A 20,420-nucleotide genomic window follows, 5' to 3' on the forward strand; every position below is an offset into this window, starting at 1 on the left:
GTGCTTAAACATAGTTTCTTTCCCTGGAGATCCCAAGAAATTATGGGGCTGGGTTCCAAAACTGTACTATTATTAGTTCCTAAACTTTTTAATTACAAGATTCTAGGGGGAAAAAAAAGAAAAAAAGACAGCCAATACTTGCAGAAGTTGAAAAAAAGCTGAAGAACTTTTGTGATCCTCAGTGGTATGATCCAGTCAGTTTTTAAATGAATTTCAGATAAAAGTAAGAAAAAAATGACAATGGCCAAAAAGGCAGCAGTCAATCAAGTTACCAAGCTCTGAAAAGTAAACTTGGTTGTGTTATTTCAAATCACTTTAATCATATCTGTCAGTATGGGTGGAAATGGATATGAAGGCCCTAACTAGAAGAACTGATGTTGTACTGGTACCTCAGAAGACTCATTATGTAGATAATAAAGAAGCATGGAGCAACATGAGGTACCATTTTCCAGGACACGCGCAGGGGGTCAACTTTTCATTTTTCATGTATTAGATCTAGGGATCAAAGTCAACTTCAGTGGGAAATTAACTCTTTTTTTTCTTTGTCCTCTGACTCAGGGTATGCAGAAGAATGATGGGGTGCTGACACCATGATAATCACTCTTCATTTCTGCTCAGTGTTCTACAAAGGAAAGCTGATGTGATAGCTTGGCCAGTACCTCCAAGCTACCCATTCAAACTGCCAGTAGAACTCCATTTTTCATCTTCAGAGAGAAATGGGAAATCACAAAGAGAGAAGTAGGTCTCTGGGATGAAGTTCTTGGCAACTGTTATATGGAACAGCAATACAAAAACTCATCTGCCTAGAGATACTTAGGGTACCCAGGATAGAATAGCAAAATCTCACCAAAACCAAGGAAATTAAGATGGTTCACTCTAAAAGTGTTCTCTAACGAGTGCTTATCAACATGCGCATGTGGCTGTGTGCACATCTCTGCATGAGCCAGGCTGATGTGTGTATGAATGCAAGAAGAAAGCCAACCAAAAAAATCCCCTTCAGCTCTGGGGAAAGGCTGAAATAAAGCATTAGTCATGTTGTATAATGTATTATTACTGCAAGGTATTTGAATACCTTGATTTGAATGCACTGTAAAAGGTTTTATAGATACAGAATAAAATAATTCAGGCAATCCAGAACTAGTTTATACACAAAAATGCTGTTTTTGAGTCAGTTTAGACAGTATTGCGGTGTGATCAAACTACGTATCTTTAAACTGGTAAAAAAAATGCTGGAGTTGGTGGGTTGATGTTAGTTAGATGTAGATATCCTGTACTTTAATTGCTTTCAAAAGGCCTGAACCAGTTTATAAATCCTGAGACTTGTGACCTTATACACAAATGAAAAAATGGATATTGAAATGTTGGTCTTTTTTTGTTATTCAGTGCTCTTTTTGAAGGAACTCCAAAATACAATCACAAAGTTGAAAAATATTCCTAATTTAAGTAACAATCTCCCCAGAGCATCAAATAACCGTCCATAATTTATAAGACACTGGAGCCAGTAATAAAAATTTAGACTCCCACATTTGTTGACAAGACAAAATTCATATCTTTCAATATTTTAAATGAAAAAATAACCCTGCTTTCTGATTTTTTTTTGAAGTGAAAAGAACCACGTCATTTAGAAAACCACTTTATAACAACTAAAGCATTTCGTAAATTGAAAATGATACTTCCAGACCATTCAAAACAGCTATATATAGAGTTCATATTAAAAAGAGAAAAGGAAAAACAAACAAACAAAAAGATATGCAGACACACTTGTTTATCAAAACAGGAAAAATTAGTAAGAAAGAGTAATAGCTAACAATTTAATCAACTGCCAAGTATTGCACTGTTTAGTGATAGTTCAGTTATTTCTCTGTGTAAAGCAAAAAAATTGAGTCCTATTTTACACATAGGAGCACTGTAGCTGTTATTCCTACTTAATATTTTGCTGAGTGCGGTTTACAAATGATACACAATGTTCCCAGCAGAAGCAAGCCAGTGTTCCCACTGCTGAGGGGAGCAGGAGCTGAGTGTTGGTCTTCATGTCTAACTAATGTATTCCTTCCTACCCATACTTTAAAGGATGCTTCCAAGTCACTGGCACACACAGCTAAGCTTTCTGCTTTTGGACCTTTTGCATTTTGCATTCTGTTTCTCCGAAGTAAAAATCTGAAGTAAAAGTACTTCTACAGTTACCTTGCTATCTTGGAGTGAGATGGCATAGAAATGAAATGACTGGGAAGTAGGAGTTGTGAAAAAGAATAATTTTCTTGAGAGACTGTAAGTTTGAATAAGATTTTGTTATAAATTTGAACATTTAAATCTTCAGACAAAATGTTCTTTCCATCCTAAGGTTATGAGTGGGAAATCTGCCTAGATTAAATTAAACATTAAATGTGTTTGCAAGCAAGAGAACTGAAAAGACTCCAACGTACTATGAATTCATAAACGATGAGAATTTTCACAGGATTCAGTAGACTCATATGTTTATGCACCATGGGAGACATGCAGTGTGTGAAATTTAACACAGGAGAAACGCAGAATGCCATGGGAAGGTGGATGGCGGTCAAGCTTTGTTCCTGGTCTGCATGAGCTTTGCACACCTCACATTCAGCACTGTAACCAGAGACATGGCCACTGAACTCACAGTGAAGTGTCTACGTTGTTCAAGAACACTATCATTACTTTGTGTACTCATCTATCACTTCAGTTTAGAACATGTATATTCAGTATATGAGCATAGACATGGACTTCCTCTCTTTCTAACAAATGATTACCAGTAGCTTATGATCCTGGCTATTTTTTTTTTTTTTATTATCCATTAACTGAAACAGTAGGCTAACATAGCTTCAATGATCTGGGACCTTAGTAAGGAGGCTGAGAAGTCATCATTCATATCACTGCAGAGTTACTCTGCAGGCTTAGAGACTGTGATTTACTTCTTCAACTTTCTTCTACATATATTCTGCAGCTGGACTAAAAACATTTCAAGAAATGTATTTCTTCAAACTTTGGCATCACAGCGTGATGAGAGCTTAGTTTTTAACAGCTCTGAAGAAACATGTCTCATATAAAGAATGTGACTCTATCCCTCACACTGAGAAAAGTATGAAGCAAAGAACAGAAAAAAAAAAGAAAAAAAAAAGAAAAAAAGAAGGTAAAAAAGTAAAACTTACCATTAAACAAGTTACTAGAATGACAAAGATGCTGAGAAATATGACAACTGCGTAAAATCCTTCTTTGCTCCAGATTTTGTCTGCTTCCCGCTGGCCTTGCAAAACATTTTTCTTTTTTAAGAAATAAAAAAGAAAGAGGAAGAGAGAAAAAAAAAAAATTATGCAGTAGCACAGGCAGATGAAATAGCACTCGTCAGGCACCAAACCCCATCTCCAGCAGCCACAATTCACGTTCCCAAGCCAATGACACTCTGAGCCTCTGCCCCAGCTCAGCACCCTGCCTGTTTGTGGCCCTGGTGCCACGTCAGATGACCTGAGATCTCCTCTGTGACTGCTGCTCCCACACCAGCAAAGCCTTGCTTTGAAGCTTAAGCAAATGAAGCTGGTGCTCTTCCTTGGAAACTACCTGGCTGACCAGGGGAAAGGGCAGCGCTTCGGCGTGGGCTGAGGAAACAACTCATGCTGCCCTTTTCTCCCACTGCTTATCTCCTGCCCCACCGCCCACATGCCAGCCTCTGACCTGTTTGCACTTTACACAGTGACAGCAGGTGACTCGCTGCTTGCCCAGGAGCCCAGGTGCCCTGCTGCTGCCACTTTTACAACTGACACCTGCATGGATGTTACGTGCACAGCAAAACTCCCATTACGCTGAAAGTACTTTCAGAATTCTACTAGCAGTAATTCTGAATGTGCTTCCAGTAATCTTGTTATCTCTGGGTTCCTGCTGATCCCACACTTCTGTGCACACTCAAATTTGCAGAACTCCTGGGAAACTCATGGAGGTTATGAAACAATCATAATTGCAAAAGCATGTATTTTTGGCTTTACTGTAGAGTGAGGTGAGCTGTTAGAGAATCAGAATTTCACTACATTTCTAAATATATATGGTAGCAGAAACAGGGTACATACGCTCCAGCCTAACTGCAACATGTTATTTACAAGAAAGTATGCTCTCTTGCAAGAACTGGAACCTTCTGCTGCTTGGATCCTTGACAGAAGATAAGACGACATTGCTCTCCTCACCACCGTTCATTTTCTTTCCACTTCTTTAACTGCACATTCAGTACAGTACCGAGGGAAGCATACATATCTTAAGTTCTGTTTCCACTTGGCACGTTCAAGATCTGTCTTTTCCCTTCACTGAAATTCATGGAATGGCTTGTGTTGGAAGGGACTTTAAAGAGTACCAAGCTCCAATACCCTGCTGTGGGAGAGCTGCCACCCACTGGATTAGGCTGCCCATGGCCCCATTCAACCTGGCCTTGAAATCCGCTAATGGCTTTAATTACAGTTCTTGTTAATGAATGGGCTGCCTTCTCATGCCACTGCTAGTCTTCCTTCCTCCCAGGTACACTGTTCTGGGGCTGAGAGTTGCCCTGTTTCCACACAGGAAAGAATTTGTTCAGGGACTGTTTGCTGGACCTGCACTACTGCAGGGACCCCCCAGGACTTAGGGCAGACTGTTCACTCGATCATATCAAGCAGGCTCCCTGTGTCCACAAGTCACCCAAAGTTAGAGAGCCCTGATGCAACCAAACTCATCAAGTAAAGACTGCTGTGGAGAAGGATAGCATGTCCTAGGGGAGAGGGAAGGCAAACAAATACCAGGCTGAATGCTGCACATTCTCCTTTCAGTGCAGATTTTGGCCTCTCTGCTCTAAAAACAGGCAAGACAATGCTAATGCAAGATAATTCACAGATCACACTATCACGAGATGCAAGTGTACAGAAAAGTATCATATAGCATGGTAAATTCACAGAGAATTGCTTGCTAAAAATAAAAATGCATATGTATAACCAGAACTTGGCTGCTTTCAGCATAATAAGTAAGAGTTTTCCTTGAAAGTCACCTCACTGGGGACCAGCATGGAAATCCTTTACCTGCTGAAGTACAGAAATAGACCTGTAAAGGCTAAAAGATTTCAATTAACCAAAATTCATTAGTGTTACTGAACTTTTTAGTGTATTTATATTTTATTTAATGTACTTAACTGAAACTAAATGAATTACCTCTATAACGTCTGTCTACTGGTACATGTATTCAGTATATGCTTTTCCCAGATTTGTCTTTTGAAAAGTAAATCTCAAAGAATATCAACAAATGCTGTAAAAAAAAAAAAAAAAAAAAAAAAAGAAAAACAAGTGTGCTATGGCTTTTATGGCTTTCACAGGTCCAGCACATCACTTTGAAACAACAAAGCAGTCCCTTCACCCAAGGAAGGAAATCTCTCCCCCTGGTCTAACTGAGCAGCATTCAGGACAGCAGAATCCTTCCTTCAGCTGCTCCCCAGTGACAGAAGAGGCTGTGACCTCCAACAACTGAGTCGTTTCACTTCCATGATAAGAAATTGCTCTCTGAAATGTTAGCACTGCTAAGTCAGAACTTTGCTCTTGGGTCTGAGAGATCTGATAAGAAAGACAGCAGTTGCCACACGCACTGCAAATTGCTAACACCCAGGAAACAAGCTCACAGAACAACCAAATGCTGAGAGAAAAGCAAAAGAGAAGATAGGAAGAAAAGCTCAAGCTGAGCAGCAAAGAGGCACAACTAGTAAAGGTGTGAGGAGTACAAGAGCATGGGGCTGGCCAGGGAGCACCTGTAGCACAGGTCCCAGAACAAGCCTGGCCACAGGGAGGGTGGACACCATGTTCATTATCATGTCCATCATCCGTAGTATCTGACTCCATTCTGTAAGCAACCTTAGTCAGGTGAGTGATTTAGGCAAAATTAGCCTGGTTCATATAAATAGTTTTAATTCAACATCATTTAAGATGGGAAAAAAATCACATCTATTATTTTACAGAGTCCCATACTATTGTCAACCTCACTGAAAAGTACCTGTACAGGTGACTGCTTTGCTCTAAAGTGGAAAAATGTGTGTTTAAAAAAAAAAAAGACTTTTTATGGACTTAAAAACCCCTAACATTATATATCCACTCACCCTTCTGGTCTTGCTACAGAAACCTAGCAGGTTATTTTTACAAACAAGTGAAATGGGCAGCCAGCAAGAGAGACACCAACCTGAAGCAAGCACTGTAAAATCAGGAACTGAAAGATCCTGTCAAGATTTCAGGAGCTGCCAAGAAAGTTAATCCTTCTCTGGAAAAAAAGGTGAATGCTTAACTTGTATCATTTAACCTCAACTACTTCCTTGGGCCGAAACACTAATGAAAACATGGCACATCACAGTTCAGACCTCAGAGGAAAGCTTCCATAGAGCTGGGGATCAAATTGAGGATCATAAAGAGTTCACTGAAGTTCATACTGGGTTGCTTTGATCTTTCTGCTATTCTAACTGTGTTAGCAAAAGAATATTTAGGAAAGACTGCCGAAAAATCACTTCCCCACAGAGAAACTATGCAGGAACACCACTGACCTAATTGAACTCTTAACATCCCCTATGACAGAGCTTCCTCAAACACACTAACTATGCTGTGCTAAGCTACTGCCAAGGTCACCTTTCAGTTTCATGATGGTTCTCTCCATTCTGGCATTCAGCCCTTACACGTGTGTGTGATGAAGTGTTGTGATTTCATGGAAAAGCTGTCAGCCTGCAGGGCTCTCCTTTGTGTGCCAGTCAACTCACTGACTTATGGCTTCTGTAATACTTCAAGTGCACGACTGCTTCCTTTGATTTCTTCTCTAGCAGAAGTTAATATCACACACTTCAAAGGCAAACAATAGAAGCTTATGCAAGGCTGCTGTAACTGTACATTTTGGGATTGCATGATTTTGGAATATACTCTTTCACGGAGATTTCTCCTTAGTCTACAACTCCCAGCTAACAGTTTGTTTATCTCAGATAACACAGTAAAACTTACTTTACTGACCATAACTTCAGATATTCCTTTATCCAAAACTACTTCAAAGTCCTCTTCTATTCTACTAAGCTCTGAAATTCATTAGTATTTTCTTTTTATTCTCTCACCAGGCATTGGGATTCTCAGAATGTAATGGCATAGACTGCACAGGTGATTGAATTTAGTCCCATCAAGAAGCACCACTTCAACAGCTACTTGTTTTTGGGAAGTCTGTTCACTGCCCTATGACACCACAGATCAGAATACAGCCCTAAATTCCACTTCAGACACTAACTTTTAGACCACAATAAAAGAACAAATGCCACAACTACAATAGGCCATTGGAAAAGAAAGGACATATGAAAAAATCTATTGGCTTGGATCCCTGAAATGGCAATGACTCGACTGTATTAAACTTTCATGTTCCCACAGGTACACTTTTCCATTCTACAGCAGGCAGCAAAGGACTCCAAGTGGTTCCTACAGCAAAAACATACAGGAAATCTGCTCTTCCAACAACTGCATAATAAGAAACTATGATATGAATTTTGAGAAAAGTGATGTAATTGAAAATAAATCCATCAATGATTAATGCATCAGTAGATGTGAATTTGCTAATTACTACCAGAACAAATGGAAACACAGTTCCAGATACCTACATCCAATGAGAATTTTGCTATTCATGGTATCACCCTGAGCTGAGACTTTAGGAAAGAGCTTTAGTTCTCCACCCCAGTTTTCCTACCACATCTTAGTAAAGTTTCTTCTTTCCACCATCACTGGCTCAGTGCAACTAGGAGTTCTAGTACTAAGCTCAGTTAGAAAGTGACAACCAGGCAAACTCAAGAGAGGTACCTCTGAGATAGGCTGAGTTGCCTGCTGAAGGTATCTTTTCAGTTCTGGTTACTGCAGAGAGAGCTGGTAGCCTTTCAAATCTTACGTAGCTAATAATGAAAAAGGCAACTAATATTGGAGAAGAATTCCAGTTTTAACACCTCCGAGCCGCCATCTAGAAAGAGGAGATCATGCTTCCTTTCTGCACAAATCCTTCCTTTCTGCTAATATATATGTAATACTGGTTAGGAAGAATTCAGAAATGTTAATGGAAGATATGATTCATTCACTCATGATTTAGTTAGGGCTGATAGCTGAAGTGAAAAATAAATGGTTAGTAGTTGAGCTGAGTAGTTGATAGTTGATTATTTGCCTTTAAGCTGCTGCTCTCTGTTGAGTCTTACACATGCAAACAGATTATCAAGATTGAAAAGGAATAATAGGGCAGAGCAATAATTAAGCAATAATAATAGGGCAGAGGAATAATTAAGGGCAGAGCAAGTCCGAGAGTGCCTCCTTAGACTGAATGAATACAAGTCTATGGGGCCAGATGGCGTGCATCCCAGGGTCCTGAAGGAGCTGGCTGAGGTGGTTGCCGAGCCGCTCTCCATCATATTTGAGAAGTCGTGGCTGTCAGGTGAGGTCCCGAACGACTGGAGGAAGGGTCATGTCACTCCCATATACAAGAAGGGGAGCAGGGAGGACCCGGGGAACTACAGGCCGGTGAGTCTCACCTCCGTGCCTGGGAAGATCATGGAACAGATCCTCCTGGACAACATGCTCGGTCACATAAAGAATGAGCATGTGATCCAAGACAGCCAGCACGGCTTCACCAAAGGAAGGTCATGCCTAACTAATCTTGTGGCCTTCTATGATGGAGTGACGGCATTGGTGGACGAAGGGAAGGCGACCGATGTCATTTACCTGGACCTGAGCAAGGCCTTTGACATGGTCCCCCACCACATCCTCATCTCCAAATTGGAGGGAAGTGGATTTGATGGGTGGACGACCCGATGGATAAGCAATTGGTTGAAAGGCCGCAGACAGAGGGTGGTGGTCAATGGCTCTATGTCCAGGTGGAGGCCGGTAACAAGTGGTGTCCCCCAAGGGTCTGTCTTGGGACCGGTGCTCTTTAACATCTTTATTAATGACATCGATGAGGGAATTGAGTGCACCCTCAGCAAGTTTGCTGACGACACCAAGCTGAGTGGTGCGGTTGATACGGTGGAAGGAAGGGATGCCATTCAGAGGGACCTCGACAGGCTGGAGGGCTGGGCTCGGGTGAACCTGATGAGGTTCAACACGGCAAAGTGCAAGGTTTTGCATTTGGGCCGGAAGAACCCCAGGCACCTGTACAGGCTGGGAGGAGTGGTCCTTGAGATCAGCTCGGCAGAGAAGGACCTGGGGGTCCTGATGGACGAGAGACTGAATATGAGCCAGCAGTGCGCTCTGGCAGCTCGAAAGGCAAATGGGATCCTGGGCTCCATCAGGAGAGGGGTGGCCAGCAGGGACAGGGAGGTGATTGTCCCTCTCTACTCGGCTCTTGTGAGGCCCCATCTGGAGTACTGTGTCCAGGTGTGGAGCCCTCAGTACAAGAAAGACATTGAGATTTTGGAAAGGGTCCAGAGGAGGGCGACTAAGATGATCAGGGGGCTGGAGCACCTCCCCTATGAGGACAGGCTGAGGGAGTTGGGCTTGTTCAGCCTGGAGAAGAGAAGGCTGCGGGGTGACCTCATTGCAGCCTATCAATACCTGAAGGGAACCTACACCCAGGAGGGGAGTAAACTCTTCAAAAGGGCTGATAACAGCAGGACTAGGGGAAATGGTTTTAAGTTGAAGGAGGAAAGATTTAGGTTGGATGTTAGGGGGAAGTTCTTTACTAGGAGAGTGGTTAGGCCCTGGAACGGGCTGCCCAGGGAGGTTGTGGATGCCCAGTCCTTGGACGTGTTTAAGGCCAGGTTGGACGGGGTCCTGGGCAACCTGATCTGAATGTGTATGTTTGGTGGCCCTGCTAGGCAGGGGGGTTGGAACTACATGATCCTTGGGGTCCCTTCCAACCCGGGTGATTCTGTGATTCTGTGATTCTGTAATAGTGTAAATAACAGCATAAAACTACAAGATTTTTGCAGGAACAGGGTTTTAGTATAATCTGTATAATCTGCATGCAACTGAAATATCAAAATGATCTTTTGTTTCTCCAGCAGTATTAGAAAGAGAGAAGGAGGTAGAGTCTGCACAACTTTCATTCTCATCATTCTTTTCTATAAGATAATCTCTGGTTTTCTACACTTTCTTTCAGAGATAAATTGCAAATATCTGAGCAGCCCAGACTACTGTCTAACACAGATGGGATTTTGATTTCAGCACTGTTTTTTCCCCAGTATCTTTTCATAACTCGATGACATTTCTCCATTCATCTATTATGCATGTATGTTCTTCTCCCACATCTACCTGAAGTGTTATTTGTAACTTAAGCACTTGGAACTGATAATTGCATTTATCACAACCGTCACTGTTGTATGTTTCAGTAGTAAAGGATACTGTAACCTAAAGTGAGCCTAGTCTATGTTGCAAGTGGGCAATAAAAAGACCTGATTTGACTTTTGGACAACATCACTTGGCTGTGTTTATTTCATTAGAACAGCTAAAACCTGTGAATTGTCACATTTTCATAGCGGCAGATTGCTATAGGTCATGTAAAATTGTACTGAACTGACACTGGTTTTATGTTGTCTTTTTATACTGAAAACATCTTCTAGATTCTTAAACACGGTTAGAACCCCTAAAATGAGCACAATAATTTCCAATCAGCAGAAAAACAGGTGAATATAACAGCTGAGCACCAGCTCAAGTATAGGTTTAGATTCAGAAAAACACGAGCTCACAGAATCACAGGGTTTGGAAGGGACCTCAAGAGATCATCAAGTCTAACTCCCATGATAAAGCAGGTACCCTACAATAGGTTGCACAGGTAGGCATTCAGCCAGGTCTTGAATATCTCCATAGAAGGAGATTCCACAACCTTTCTTGGCAACCTGTTCCAGTGCTCTGTTACCCTTACCATACAGAATTTCTTCTTCATGTTAGTATGGAACTTCCTATTCTCAAATTTTAGGCCATTACTCCTTGACCTATCACACACAACACCAAGAAGAGCATCCATTTGGCTCCCACCTCCCTTTAGATATTTATAAACATTTACCAGATCCCCCTTCTTTTCCCCAGGCTGAAAAGCCTTTACTCACAGGGGAGATTTCTGTGGCCCTCCACTGGATTTCTTCTAGGAGATCCCTATCTTTTTTGAATTGGGGAATCCAGAACTGGATGCAGTAGTCTAAATGTGGCCTCACCAGGGCAGAGTAGAGAGGCAGGATAACCTCCTTTGACCTGCTGGCCCCACTCTTTTTAATGCTCCCCAGGATACCATTGGCCTTCTTGGCCACAAGGGCATGGTGCTGGCTCATGGCCAACCTGTTGTTCAGCAGGACCCCCAAGTCCTTCTCCAGAGAGCTCCTCCCCAGCAGGTCATTCCCTAACCTGTAATGACACATGCAGTTATTTCTCCCCAGAGGAATACTCTGCAAATATAATTCTTAGTTGTAGAGAGAAACAGTTTATCAGAACTTTTCCTTTTTCTGGACCTCGATTCTAATGCTTAAAGAGCCTTAAAAGTTATTTTAAAGTAACTCAGCAGGGCTAGCTGTGTAATTCCTGTACAGCAGTAATGCCATCTTAGCTGATACATTCCCAGCCTCATTCATGAGAACCTCAGCCTATGAATTGCTGTGGCTCTAAGATCTGCCAAATTTGTAACAAGCTACAGGTCAGACACATGATAACCAACCTCAGGGGAGACCTCCGTTATTCCAAACTGTGATAAACTCTGATGCAAAATGTTGATATTAAGTGAACGCAGAACTTCTTCAGATGGGAGTGCATCAGAAATTCCTGGCTTTCTGTTCAAGGGAGACACAAACAGTTCCACGCAGTTCTTCTTGCCCTAGAAAAATAATAATGATAATAATCATTAGTATAATAAAAATAATAAAAAGGAGAATCATAGGAAGGGTCTGAGACTAGATAATCTCTTCTGCCTACAGATTTTAACTACATCTCCAGAAATGAAAGCACAGAACAGAAAGACTGCAACCCGCCCTGTGAAGAGAGCACACACATTCCCTGGCTCCTTAAACTCCAGTTGACTGTGCAGGAAAATGCAAATTCTATATGTGATCAGATGTGCTTTGTCTTATTTACTGTTGACAAGGCCTTAGAACCACTGAACAAGAGAGGTCAACAAAACATGGGAAGGTGCCATGGATGGGGACAAGGGCAAAGACTCTGAAAGTATTTTAATTGATGGTTCTGATCCCAACTGAAGGGCAGTCCTGTTTTGGGTGCCGGGCCTTAAACAGGAATGCTTAGTATAATGCCATGGCATTGCGTTCTAATTCCATGTCCACATGTTGTGAACAACACTATAACAAACTGCAATGTATTTTCAGTAGACTGCAGTGTAACTCCCTAAGAGAGCACAATGAAATGAAAGGATGCTTAAAAAGTAAGCTGAGCATGACAGCTTCTCCCTTCCATTAATTCCTGCCCTAATTTTGTTGTTGCAGTTCTGGTAATGCAAATGGTGCTGTGTTAGAGATGTCAGCAATGATGACTGCAGCAGAGCATCAAAAGAAGAGACTGCCAGAGAGTTCATCTGCTTGGCTGTGATCGTCTGAGACCAGTGTTGATGTCCACAAAGGATGTGTGAACCCAACTTAAGAGCTTACCTCACTTTAGTCATCTAAATCACCTCCAAAGCCAGTACAGAGAGACTGGCTTCTCTAGTGAATAACTGAATCCATCCTAAAATAACCAGGCACTCAATGCTTCTTTAATCACCCTTCTCCACAGTGCCTTTGGAGGAAACCTACATCAGCATCTCAAACTCGACTGAGTAAGATGAGATGAATTTTGACGTGCCAGAACTCTGCATGAAAAGATCTAACTCGTGGTAGAAGAATAGGAAGCAAGAATAGTGCCTCCTAAGCTGTAATTTTATCACCTGTGAATTTTTACTTTCTGCCTGTGATTTTAAGAGCAAACGTGGCTCTTGTGTTCTTCCTACATCAATAAAAGACAGTAACTCATAGCAGCATTTCACAGATGTTGAGAAGACTAATTAATTAATGTATTCTGAGCTCTGTGCAGGTTCAAAATACTTCTACCTCTTCCCTTAGATCAATCAAGAAGAGAAAGTGAAAAACCTATCAGTCAGCAGGAAAATGAACAGCATTTTTCTTCTGCTTGGTTAGATAATTTCCACAGAGCAGAGCAAGAAGGCAACTGAGGGATTGGGTGTGTTGAAACGCCCCTCAAACTGCAACATTCCTTATTTAGTTTTGTTTTTCTCTGAATATCTGTCATTTGAGTTAATACAAGGGACAAAGGAGAATCAGCTCACTTGTCAGGAATGAGTGGCATCCTGGCAAACAGGAAAAGAGCTGTGCTGCATTCCTGTTCATTTTCTCTGCTGTACGTCTTGTGTGATCCCTTCTCCCAGATACATTGTTTGAAGAAGCTTTATAGCCTTTTTTGATGTATACAGTCCTATCAAGCTATCAAAGCAGGCAATGTTTCTTGCTGAACCTGTCAGCTTTCTTCCCTAATACCTAACTTGCAGGTAGAATAACTTTTTTTTCCCAGTGCAATGTGAATTGAATGCTAGCAATACACACATGATGTTGGTTTTTCTTTGTCTGCATCACGGCTTAACTCCAAAAAAAAAAAATACAGCAGCATTAAGAATGTATGCTCTCAACCATCCACCAAAAAACAGACAGGGAAAATTGTTTTTAAAACATCTTCGCTGTTGGAGGGAAATTTCTTCTACAAAAATGATATGTTAGCATTAAGTGAGTATAGGCTACTATATCTAAGTAGCAAGTAATGAATGTTGATATTGTGAGGGAACATTTAATTTACTAATGGACAGTCTGAAGGTAAACCGTGAGGATGCCTTCAGAAGGCAAAAGCATGTGTATTTTTTGAGCAAGATTCAACCTCTGAGAAACAAAGGTGGCTTTTGGTGGATGTGATGTAGAAATGCACTGGAATGCAAACTAAGGGTTAAGAAAACTGCTTATGAATAAGACAAAAGAGATTTATCTGACTTCATTTTGTATAGACTGTTACTGAGAATGGTTTCCTTTCAAAAGGAAATTTAAGTCATTTCGTAATGGAGATCCATTTTTCTGTAGGACACTTCTGGGACAAAAGAAAATCTATCAGAAAAGTAAGTGTTTTTCTGTCTTCATTGAAGTTCTCCATGATGTCAGGATAATAAATAAGAGAATCCTAAATCATTGGCTAAATTTTACTGTACACAGCCTTTTCGTACTCACAATGAGTCTGTTGATGTGAACTTGCTGAGGTAACAGTCCCAGTGCTGCAGCCACTCCTTGGCGAAATATCCGAAGCAATGTGATATTCAGCTTGTTTATGTCCATTTGCAGTGTCTGAAAAGCAAAACCAGTTCAAATGAACTCCTTGCTCAACACATTCAGTTCTAAACATACCTGATCTCTTGGATGCTCACTAATTGTTTTTTTTTTTTTTTTTTTTTTTTTTTTTTTTTTTTTTCCTCCCCTAGAATGAAAATCAATGTAATCTACTTGTGGTGCAATATGAAACAAATCTAAAGGAAAATGTAAGCATCTTAAACACTGCTTCTAGCAAAGTACTGCCTTTTCTCAACAACATTCAGAGTAGATTCCAGACGTTTTCAGCTGAATTCCGCAGCCAAGTCACAGTGCTCAAGGTAACACAATTGCTGCATTGGAAATGAAAGGCATTGAGCAGCAATCCACCCCGAAGAATGAGACGTTGGATTTACACAATGAAGATTTGCTTTGAATATTTTTCTTAAGAGTTTCTCCCTGCAGGTAAAGAATCAATCATATCTAGTGAAATTACACACCTTTTATTTTGATTATCAATTTCTGAGATAAAACAAAGCAAACAAACAAAATGAAAGCATTCCACTTGCTTGAATTTCCCAAACTTCATCATCTCAGGCAGAGCAGGCTATAAATCCTTAGCTGAGATGAATCAAGGCAATGAAACATTTTCTGAGTCAGAACTATCATAAAATTTAAATATTTCCTCAGGTTCAAATCCTTCCTGTGAAGTCGATGGAATTTTACCCAGGAAAAAATTAAGCTTCAGATCTTTTTCCCAGAAGACCCAGATATCTCTGCATATGACACGTGGTAGCCAACACTCCCATGTGGCACTCTTTGGACCCTTTCTTGGTTTCTGTGTCCTGCTTGTGGACAATACACAGTGGAGATGAGAGGAGATGAAGTATACTGGATAGTCTCAGGTGACCTACAGCATTTCTGGCAGGGCACTGGCTCAGGAACTTGTCAGTTTCTGACTGAGCCAGCTGACTTGAGCTGAAAAATATTTTTTATTTTTAACTTTCTACTTAAAGCCATAGGGCAGTTTACTGCTTTGAGGAGCCAAGCAAGGATTTTTCCTTCCTAACCAGAGATGAGGAATCAGTTACTCTAATCAGAGAAAATTAAATACCCATAGGTCAGGCACCACATCATGAATGTGGCTATGAACAGAAAGAAATATCAGTTTTCTCAAAAAAATCCACAATGCATTTTGACTGCTGTTATTTGGGTGATTATAAATTATAATGTAAAACTGGAAATAATTTGCTTTTCTCTTTTACTATCAATTTGATCCTTGGATTGGTATTGTTTTTCATTTTATTCTCTTTTATTTCACTTTTTTACACTAAAGGGGTTGTCAGGTTTTGATACATCAGGTAAGATCTGCTCTTAGCATACTCACGTGCTTTAATTTAACTGGAAGAATTACAGCAGTCCTCACTTTCAATGACCCTTCCTACCTTTGCATTTTCATAACAGTTTCCTTGTTTCCTCCTGAATAAGACATCATGAGCAGCCACAAAACTGCTTGAGCTTTCTCACTGAAACAGAGGAATGCGCTGAGAATAGAGACAGATCTTCAGCAGGCCTGAGCACTGCTCCTGCTGTGGGGTGCAGTGAAGCTGCGCCCACATAAAAAGCTGACAGCCCAAGAGATCTGGGATAAATGAGAAGGGGAGCTGCTGCTGAGGCAGGAGGGCTGTTGTGAGAGTCCTTAGACGTCCACCAGGATGGAATAATGAGGGAGAAACCTCTTGTCTGAGTCAGTGACCCTGAGTTACAGGGGTGATGCTACCTGTTGTTACTGAACAAAACCAGAAAGAGTAAAATCAAATACATTCACTTAAGTATATATAGGTATTAGATCCCATTAACTGAGATGCTGCTACATAGCACATTAAGAGCTCACTGTCAAAGACACAGAAATGAAACATCCAGAAAAATATCCAGCTTCAGACAGAAGATGTTAAAAAAGCTGTAAGAAGGTAATACCCGCCTAATAAATTCAACACACTAGGATTACAGTCCATCTTATCCAGGGACAATAAAATGTTGTGAAGTTTCATTATCTTCAGGAGAATCCCATTTCCTTCTACCTGGCCTGAATTTGGTACACCATGTCCTATAACAAATAACCATAAAAGACTGCACGGTTTATGTGTCTCTGTATAACTACACACATTATCCTTTGTGCTTCAGGGAAGACAGAAGAGCATAGCACTCCATTGCTCCAAATTCAGCCTGCTTAGGAAGTTCACCTGGCGATTTTAGGACCCCTTCAAAACACTTCCCAGAACATCTTATTCTGAGGTTGGCCACACTGTGACATGGTGCGATGGCTGAAGGTTGCATGGAGAACTAGTGTTTGTCCACATACCAAGTATAAGTCATTTGGATGGGCACATGTGAGCACTACCTGGGCAGGCTGCCAGTCACACAGCACAGCTCTACAGCAGCTTGCAGCATTGGGAAGAAATTTATCCTTAAGCCTCATCTCAACATGCTCCCTATGCAACAGTAAAGATTGTAAACATTCATAAAAAAATAACAAAATGAAAGCAACAAAAAACCAACATCCAAGAAGTAAACTGGTAAGGAAAAAACTTCACATTTTTTTTGTAAGAGCTTTGCCTTGCTATATGTTGAAGGAATTCTCAATTGCTGATGCTGCTGTGAAGCTTAGTTTCTTGGCAATGACAGTGAAAAGTAGGTAAGAAGAACACAGACTGCCCTTTTCCAAATCAGGCAGCACAAGGGAGTGCATCTGTCGCTTTTTAAACAGGAAGAAGCCTAGTAACCCAGAATATGCTACTTTGGGAATGGGATTTCTAACTGAATCTGAGAAAACCAGCTTCTAGAAATGCCAGACGGGACCCTGTGTGCTCCTTCATTACAGCAAGAAGCATATCAGTGCTCTGTGCTCTTATTCTCTTGTTTGTATTGGAGTCTTAATAACAGAGCAGGAATGGAACAGACTGGAGACACAAGTTCAGCATCCTGTGGCCAACTTTGGATGCTAATGGAAAATGACAGGAACAATGCAGGAACATACTTTTTTTTCAGGTTACAAGAAAAAGAGGACAGAAAAGAAAAAAGTTCAAGTCTTACCTATTCCCATCAGTTAAATGTTTCTAAAACATTTTAATAATGTTTTCTTTGAGCACAAATTTAGTGACTAAAATAACTGGAACAAGGTTATTGTGCCATTCTGATGGCATAGCTTGATACCATATTAACCACAGTCCATAAAGATGGGATTAGGGTAGAAAATTGATACTGGATGAATTGCAAAAGCAGCAATGCCTGCACAATAAACAAACAGAGCTAACCTTCATGGAGAGAATCATTCCTAGACTGGGAACCTGCCTGACTACCTACAGATTATAACTGCACAAACAGAATCATTAGATATTCTAGTACTGCCTGCAATAACACGTGATATTAACCGCTGTAAAGTAAAAGCATAGCAGTAAATCAAGTATTAGCACAGCTACACAAGGCATGCCTTACTGTGGTACTCCAGTTGCTCCTTTTGCTTTGGAGAAGCAAGGGCTGTACATTCCAGTCAGACAGCACCAATCATTTACCCCTGCTCCTCTGCAGTGTTTACCACCTCTTACAGCCCACTCCCCAAGGAGCTCACACTTCTGGGTCTGCTGCCTCTGGTGGCAGGAGTGACTTGCAGAGCCCAAAGGCAGGTACACCAGAGCACTCAGGTCCCCCAGCAATTACAGATCTGAATATTGCAACTGTAGCAACAGTTTCTAGGTGTATCTGATCCAAGAAAAACAGGCAGCTGAAAAGGAAAGAGATTTCTGCTCGTAGTGGAAAAGAGCCCTGGAGGAGGAGATGGGTGGTTGAAGGGGGCCAGGATAAAAATGTTAGGGTTAGGTGGGCTAAAGTCAAGGCTGGGGTTAGAAAGAGAATTTCAGAAAAGACAATACAGTACAGAAAAACCACCAAGGACCATCCACAACCAAGACACTACAGGGACTTTTTGATGTCAACAGAAAAAAAGACAGATATCATGAAAGGGACCAAAGTGTAACTCAGATTCTAAAATAATATTTTTGTCAACTATTACAAGAAAAGCTCAGAGACGCTTCCCTTTCTTATCTCTTCCTTCTCATCAGTGGTGTTGTTTCTGCAATGAGCTTTTAAAGACACCATTCCTTTCCATATATTGGCTACTTCAGTTTAAAATCCTCCTGACCCCTCCACTACAGGGGTTTTCTCAAACCTTCAGCAAATCTGAAAGCATAGGAATAAACAACAGTCAGGAAGGAAGGAACTGTAGACTAATGCTTTCAGAATACTTTTTATGAAGAAAGCTTAAAAACAAACCAGCAAATTTTTCAACCTAAACCAATCTATGATTTTACATCCTAAGAAATTCTTAAAGTACTGTTGTTTCATGACAGCCATTTGAGTCAAGGGTAGGGAAGAAAAAGCATCCTCTCCAGCAATGATGGTCCTGCTCCAGTGGCTTGTACATGGAGGAGGGGATGAGTGCTGCACAGAGAGGTTGAGGAAGGGCAGGTAATCATGAGGACTTTAAGATAGGGTAATTGTGCCAAGGGAGGTTCAGGTAGAATATTAGGAAAAAATTCTTCTCAGAGAGGGTGGTGAGGCATTGGAACTCCCAGGCTGCACAGGGAAGTGGTGGAGTCACTGTCCCTGGAGGTGGAGTCCCTGCACAGGGAGATGTGGCACTGAGGGACATGGTTTAGTGGTATGATAGTATGGATTGATGGTTAGACTAGATGATCTTAGAGATCTTTTCCAACCTTAGTAATTCAGTGAACTGCTGTGAACTTCTACACAGGCCAGCATCACATAACTAGAGCAAAGCACAATGCCAACACAAGCCCCAAAGACACCCTGCCTTAAGCCAAACCTGTGGTCAGTGTGGCTTTTCCTTCTCTCCCATTTACCACTCTTCCACTATCATTATTTTCACCAAGAGGAGAAACCTGCTTATGAAATCCATGTCACGTTCTGAGTTATGGCTGTAAGGTAAGATAAAATTGTTGAGAAGCATTTTACCTGCAGTTCGTATAAAATGTCCCAAGAATAAAATCAGTCATTTTTGGTGATTAAAGGACTTTCATGTTTCTTATGTATTAGCAGCTGCCTGCAGTGACCTACTGAAATATTCACACATTATATATTTCTGCTGCAACACAATGCAAATACAAATACTGAGAATATATATAAATATTTTCAAGGTTATAGAGCAGTCACTGAAATACTGTGGGGGGGGAGTCTTCACTATTCTACAAAAGCACAGTGAAAATCACCTGAAATAGTGGAAGAATTGCAGGCATGTGTTTGAGTTTACAAGAACCAGTGCAGAGCATTGATAAATGCCCTACAAATCTCTCTCTTGCTTTGCCAGGTCTCCATCCTGACCTGTAACGCACTGTTGGGTAAGTCAAGCAGTTTCTGATGAGGAGACAGCAAGGCTGCAGAATATGCTAATATGTGGAAAAAAAAAAAAAAAATATCCCAGATTTCAAATGTAGACTGCAAAAATTTAAGTGTCCTTGTCCAAAAAGCAATTGGGTGATGAGAAAAAGAATTCTAAATTGGTTCCATATAAATGCAAGAAAAAGTGGTAGGAATGGGATACTTAGATTGCTTCAGTCCTGATTACTTCAGGAATTACTGAATTACTTCAGGATGTCTATTTGAATGCTGCCTCTCAAGATGTGACATTGCACAGTTTCACTCACTTTTTTTTTTTTTTTTAAAAAAAAAAAAGACAACCCATAGAAGATTTTATGGAAAATCTTTTCTTAAAATAAGCATAATATTTCCCAGATTCATGCATTTCTTATACAGCCTTAAAGAACGTCTTTGACTCTCATAATATTTCATGAAAGCAGATAAATTTTTTTTTTTTTTTTTTTTTTTTGCATATTATAAGCCCTCTGAAAAAAATTATAGGCAGAAGTAACACTTACTGGAAATATGGAGGCAATCTAATCAGTTAACACAACTATACAGTCTCCTTGCATGCTGATTTTCAAGTACACAGGCATTAAAATATGAACAAATAAAAATGTATATTTATTTCACACACTGTAATTAATCTATAGAGCTTTTTACCACAGGAATTTACTGAGGCAAAAAACTGAACAAGAGGCAGAAAAAGAACAGC

The 20,420-nt window shown here is 40.7% G+C and overlaps 1 protein-coding gene across 1 annotated transcript in view; it reads right to left on the bottom strand.

Moving 5' to 3' along the window:
* The window catches only part of PTPRR (protein tyrosine phosphatase receptor type R), a 147,278-nt gene that overhangs the window by 57,792 nt on the left and 69,066 nt on the right, over window positions 1–20,420 (bottom strand). Inside the window, 3 exon segments of the mRNA XM_042872921.1 lie at window positions 3,165–3,275; window positions 11,644–11,799; window positions 14,198–14,311. Coding sequence (XP_042728855.1) covers window positions 3,165–3,275; window positions 11,644–11,799; window positions 14,198–14,311 — 381 coding nt within the window.

The sequence above is a fragment of the Lagopus leucura genome, unplaced genomic scaffold (genome assembly GCF_019238085.1).
Source record: "Lagopus leucura isolate 7727_CA_CO unplaced genomic scaffold, USGS_WTPT01 Super-Scaffold_100008, whole genome shotgun sequence".
NCBI lineage: Eukaryota > Metazoa > Chordata > Aves > Galliformes > Phasianidae > Lagopus > Lagopus leucura.